The sequence below is a fragment of the Fragaria vesca genome, linkage group LG6 (genome assembly GCF_000184155.1).
Source record: "Fragaria vesca subsp. vesca linkage group LG6, FraVesHawaii_1.0, whole genome shotgun sequence".
Taxonomy (NCBI): Eukaryota; Viridiplantae; Streptophyta; class Magnoliopsida; order Rosales; family Rosaceae; genus Fragaria; species Fragaria vesca.
In genome coordinates this window covers 19,997,407-20,002,841 of record NC_020496.1, presented here as the reverse complement: position 1 = coordinate 20,002,841, position 5,435 = coordinate 19,997,407, and the positions used below count along the sequence as shown (strand labels likewise).

The 5,435-nt window shown below is 41.0% G+C and overlaps 1 protein-coding gene across 1 annotated transcript; it reads right to left on the bottom strand.

Annotated features, from left to right (window-relative positions):
• Positions 1–1,274: 1,274 nt before the first annotated feature.
• On the bottom strand, positions 1,275–5,153 carry LOC101301406. The gene is made up of 5 exons (XM_004303347.1): positions 4,812–5,153; positions 3,938–4,093; positions 3,142–3,825; positions 2,059–2,790; positions 1,275–1,935 (listed from the first exon to the last, which is right to left on the bottom strand). Exons 1-5 carry the CDS (start codon positions 5,151–5,153, stop codon positions 1,603–1,605), a joined length of 2,247 nt encoding a protein of 748 aa, XP_004303395.1. The 3' UTR covers positions 1,275–1,602.
• Between the last annotated feature and the right edge of the window lie 282 nt (positions 5,154–5,435).

The window sequence follows — 5,435 nt, the reverse complement described above, 5'->3', positions numbered from 1 at the left end:
GTTTTGGGTGATCTGGTCGGAAAACTGCAATTCGGCGGACTCGCCGGGGATGAAAAGTGATCGGGGAAGCTGCTGGAGTCTGCTAGGATGGAGGTGCGCCCTCGCCGGCGCCGTACGGTGGCAAACGGACGGAAATCCGCACCGTAAAGAGATGCGGACGTCCGCAGCTGAGAATGCCTGTGTATGTGTGTATATATATATATATATAGACACACACACATACACAAGTCACTAAACTCGTATAATGGTTGGCTAGCTTAACCGACACCGTAGATGTCCCATTACCGATTCTCACTTATGTAAAGGTGGGATGTATCAATTGCGTTTGATTAAATTGAAGGGAAATATACTTTTAACCATATCTCTAGGGCTATAGTCTAGTTTAGCTTCAGTTGATAAGTGTTCTTATCAAATCTTAACCTGCTCATTTACTCATTGTTATTGCTTACTTTTGATGGTAATTTTGTATACACTTGAAGTTATGTTATGAGACTGTTACGACTTACTTCCCAGTTCTCACATCCATACATAAATAATATCAATCAATAATATATATTTTTTGTTTGTAAAGAATATCAAGCAATAATTAGATCGTCAAGGTGACAATATTCTATCTTCATGATTTCTATTCAATTTCAATAACTTCATGTTTTCAGCCTGTTGTGGGTTTGTTACAAGTTGTTCGGGTATTATGACAGAAACCAGTACCTGCAGACTGTTAAGATGTAAGTATATTCTGAACGTGCTCTACAGGGCCAAGAATACCAAAGAAAACCATCCCTCTAATTGTGTTTCTTTTTTTGGTGTGTGTTAGTGTGTGAAGATTATGTTTTTTTTTTGGTCAAGTGTGAAGATTATGTTATTGTTATTTAGGTAGTGCTCTGGTGGTGGAAGACATTCCAGGCTTAAACTTTTCCTTCAACACAGCGTGCATGTCTGGAGAATCTTCTCATGTCCTCGAAGACCAAACTTGAAAGTTCTATCATCCTCTTTTGTTTTCATTGTTTTTCCTCGAGGCAAAAAAGAAGAATATCCATCTTTACAGCTAATAAGATAGAGCAAACTGAGAAAGGAATAGATGGCATCAATAACCAGAATCCCATACAAAACCCAATCAGATTCCCCCTGTCAATGTTAACACTTGCGAAAAGAACATATGGGAAATTGGAATAAGAAAGTAGCTGCAGAACGGCATGACATGATTTTCCATACAACAGTCTGTGAAAGTTAAAGGCTAAAACCAAAAGAAAATTTTGAGACTCGAAAAAGGGTATGATAACATTGGTAAGAAGTCAGAGCTGAGTAGTCTGAAAGAGAGATTACAGAGTCATGTACAGAATACCCATTTACCAGAGAGATTAGGCTACTTAAAAGCAATGCCACATCAAATAAGGTAAACAAACATAAGATCCAACTGCGGAAACATACACTTTCATTTCCAGCCTATCTTAGAATCGACATGAGCTCACCTCCCTCCCATGGTACTCAAAAAAATTGAGCACTTTCCTATTTGTTAATCCCAGTTCCCATTAGAGACTCAGTTGAGAAAAGATAAAAAAGAAAAGAACGTTAGAGTAATCACACTTCCTAAAATTTACACTCTTATTCCGCAGCAACCTCTGCCTTAGAAACTTGGAGACTTTGTGACACATCAGTGGTTACCTCTGCTGGTGGACTTTGTGACACATCAGCGGTTACTTCTACCAGTGGACTTTGTGACACATTAGTGGTTACTTCTGCCGGTGGACTAGTAGGCAGCAGTTTTGAGAACTGGGTAAAATTGAATTCAATCTGTAAACGTTGATGAAGAGGTGCGGATGATATTAATCCTTTCTTGATATCGGCCTGCAATTCCCTTATCGGAATAGCAGCTAGAAAGCTCTTTATATACTCTTTGCAGGCTTCCTTCCCTCGACACACGAGCTCCTCTTCCTCCTTCTGCTCCTCTGGATTAATTACTTCTGCCTCTACTATAGACCCCTCCTCCTTCCCATTGACCAGCTGCATCTGCTGATTCTTCGGTTCAACAGCTCCTCCCACAATTGGCTGATCACTGGCTGTTTTATCATCAGATGATTCTGCAACATTTTGTTTTCTGTAAATTGCCGTGTTGCTGTCAAATTTAAGAATATAGGCCTGGTCGCATCCTTCATAGAGCCTCTCCCCTAACGTATCAATAATGTAGTAAGCTTCTGGTTCAACCTTGAGGATGAAGAAATGGTCATTCCAACTAACAATATAAACTTGAGGTTCCCCATTGCTAGAACATTCGGATGCAGCGCGGCTAATCTCATCCCAAATGTTATCAAAGGACATTGCACCATGTAGAAAATCAAATTGTCCCTCATCCACTCCCTCAGGATGGAAAAACCCAATGATAGATTTCCTTGGAACTACAGAAAGAGGACGTATTTTGGCTTGGAGGACTGTTTCAAGATCAAAGTGCTTGTCGGGGAATCTCTTCATATATGTCTCATTTTCGCAAAGATTCCTCCACTCTAACGAGCCTTCTCGAATCAGACTATCGAACTGGGACTTTATGGGCATGTGGTCAGGGTTATTCTGAAACCAATCTGCAATTACTGCAACAAGAGCAGTACATGCACTCTCGCCCGCTGCCCGCTCACTCCGCTGATCAATAGAAGCAAAGAAGATCTGTGTTTGAAGCTTCATGTGTCCATCACGGTTTGTCACTTCCTTTTTCTCCCAACAGCCTATAGCAAAATTATCATCTCCAAATTCCGAAACTGATGACCGATTAGCAGATGAATCCTCCTCCGTCTTCTGCCACTGAGAAAAAAAAAATTGCCATTATTAGTAAAAACAATATAATTATCACATCATACGTCAGGTACTTCAGCTAGGCTGAAACAGTTTACAGTGGAGGTTGACAGGGGATAGACTAATTTTGTCTAGATTCAACCACCTCCAATATTTAATCCGGAACAAAGTAAGAGCTTTGCCAAATGCTTAAACATAGGAAAATTTTAGGAGAGAAGTTTCCAATAGAAAAGAAATCTAAATTAACAATGCAAACATGAGTCGGTAGAAACTTATGAATCGAGCTGCTACGAACAATGAGCCTTATACTATCAGGACCTAATTAAGCCATCATAAAGAGCTATCAAGACAGGATCTTACCCCAAGAGATAGGCATTCATCAGAGCTAAGCTGACGACGGTCAAAATCAATGTCGTCACCACCTTCTTCACCATAAGCCTTCTTTAACAATGGTTCTCCTTTGGCTTTAGGAGACCGAATGAAGCTCAGCTTTCTCTTCCTCCAAGGAAGTAAGCCCCGCTTTGAACTAACAGACGGCTCAGAGACTGATGCAGATGAGTCCTCGGCCTGTGAGCACCCCACATCTGATTTGCGATTGCTGTAATAAACCCAATCCTCACCTTCGCCATTGATTCTCATATTGGAGTAAATTGTTCTTCCAGCATAATTTGCGTGGGCCAGTGTGCCATAGCTGAATGACTTCCTAACACTGGAATCATCTTTGACATCATCTGATTCACCTTCTTCACAATCATCAAGTGAATCAGTGTCAAATGGATAGTTGTACTCACCATCCTCACTCCTGGCAGAACACCTACCCTCACTGCCCTCCTCTTCACGGCAGGGTTTTTTCGCTTTTCTGGTGGACACGTACTCAGTAAAAATCTTTACTTTCCTAAGACCGGCTTTAAGAGCAGAAAGCTCATCCTTTTCTGCAGAAACAGTTTCTCTTGATTGGGCTGGTGATGGAGTTGGCATAATTGATCCCTGCACTGGCTCTGCCATTTCTTGCGGCGTTCTCAGTTCCAATAAGCCAAGCGATATCTGAAAATTTTAAAAGAAATATAGTAAAGATATATAATTGATAAAAGATAGATGAATCACAATTTATTACAGAAACAAGAAAAATATTTAAAACTATTGGGCGGGAGCATACACAAAGTGAGGGACAGGGCTCGGCAGCACTGGCAGACATGGTGAGAGGGATGTTTAACTGAAGCTCGTTTTCTTCAGCTGCAGAAATAAATTCAGCAAGGTTCACTGACGTTGTTCCGACAACAGGAGCTTTAATTTTTGGCCCTTGATTCAGACCCTGGATTAGGAGTGCACCTTAGTTCTCTATTGAAATTAACCAAGCTTTACTTGAAATGAAAACGGGCAACCAGAATAGGTGACAGAAAGCAGAAAAAATTAAAGCACCGTATCCCCTATAATTCAAGAACAAATCATATGAAAATCCATATAAAAAGGGGTCAAATTTGCGGCTGTTACAACCAAAGAAAGGGAAGCAGATATACATAAACTTCAAAATTTAAGATTCAAAAACCCCCTAGCACAAGCAACCCAGATGAAACTCTACAGTTACCCTGGTCAATACTCCACCGGTCAATCACCCAAACAAAGTCCAATTTCCAAAAACCTTGACCAAGTATTATAAACGCGCACCACCATATTCAACCCTTTATTATACAGAAACATCAATTTCAAATCGAAATTTTGTACAAATTAGTCAAATAAGTACAGTTAACCAGAAAAGATAGTAAGAGCTGCGGGAACAAACAAAAACGAAATCAAAAATTTCAGTTCACAAAATTAAGTATCTAATTTCCACCTAAATCCAGAAACAATCCTCTAAATTTCCATCTCAGATTTTATAGATTCTGTCAGGCACCCACCTACAAATTTTACAGTTCAATCAAACCCAATTCACCAAATTACAATAATATCAAACCCAACAAAAAAAGACTAAAACTTTACACCATCCATATACACCCAGAATCAAATTGAATCGAGAAAAGCTTTAAACTTACATCAAAGACAGTGAAGGCGATCTCCCAAGGATGAAACACATTGTCCTTATACTTGGAAAACGAGCACGCGCTGTGAAACTCCTCGTCCCACAAAACGACGCCGTTTTCACCCGCCTCCACCTCCTTAGTAAAATTCCTCTTCACGACGGCGCGGCGGAGCGAGCTCAAGGGCCCCACTTTGCCCCGACTGGTCCCCTTCCACCTAATCTCCACCGTCAACTTGTTCTCGCCGCCGTCCCGCGCCGGATCCCAGCCCTCCAGTCGCCCCACCACCAGCCTCACCTCGTACTTCCGCGTCGTGAGCGGCGGCCACGGCCGCCACTTCATCATCTTCACCACCATTTCCCCCCGATTCAAATCAAATCAAATCCCTAGAAATTCAAAAGTGTCTCAGTGCCGTTGAAGATTGGAGATTTGAGAACAAGAAGAAGCAGAATATGCCGTTTTTTGGGTATCGGAAATTTTTATTTGTAGAGAGAGAGAGAGAGAGAGTGAAAGGGTTGAATATTGCGGTGTTTATTATGTTTGTAATTTGTATTTGTATGCTGTTGCAGTCTGGGGTCTTCTCTCTCTCTAGCTTTTTGCTTACTCTGGTTAAAAGAAAGTTTCCCACCTTGGGTTAAG

Coding starts and splice junctions, on each gene's coding strand:
- LOC101301406 (XM_004303347.1), bottom strand. CDS start 5,153: ATGGTGGTGAAGATGATGAAGTGGCGGCCGTGGCCGCCGCTCACGACG. Junction 4,094..4,811: donor TCGCCTTCACTGTCTTTGAT/GTAAGTTTAAAG, acceptor CTCCTAATCCAG/GGTCTGAATCAAGGGCCAAA. Junction 3,826..3,937: donor AGCCCTGTCCCTCACTTTGT/GTATGCTCCCGC, acceptor TAAAATTTTCAG/ATATCGCTTGGCTTATTGGA.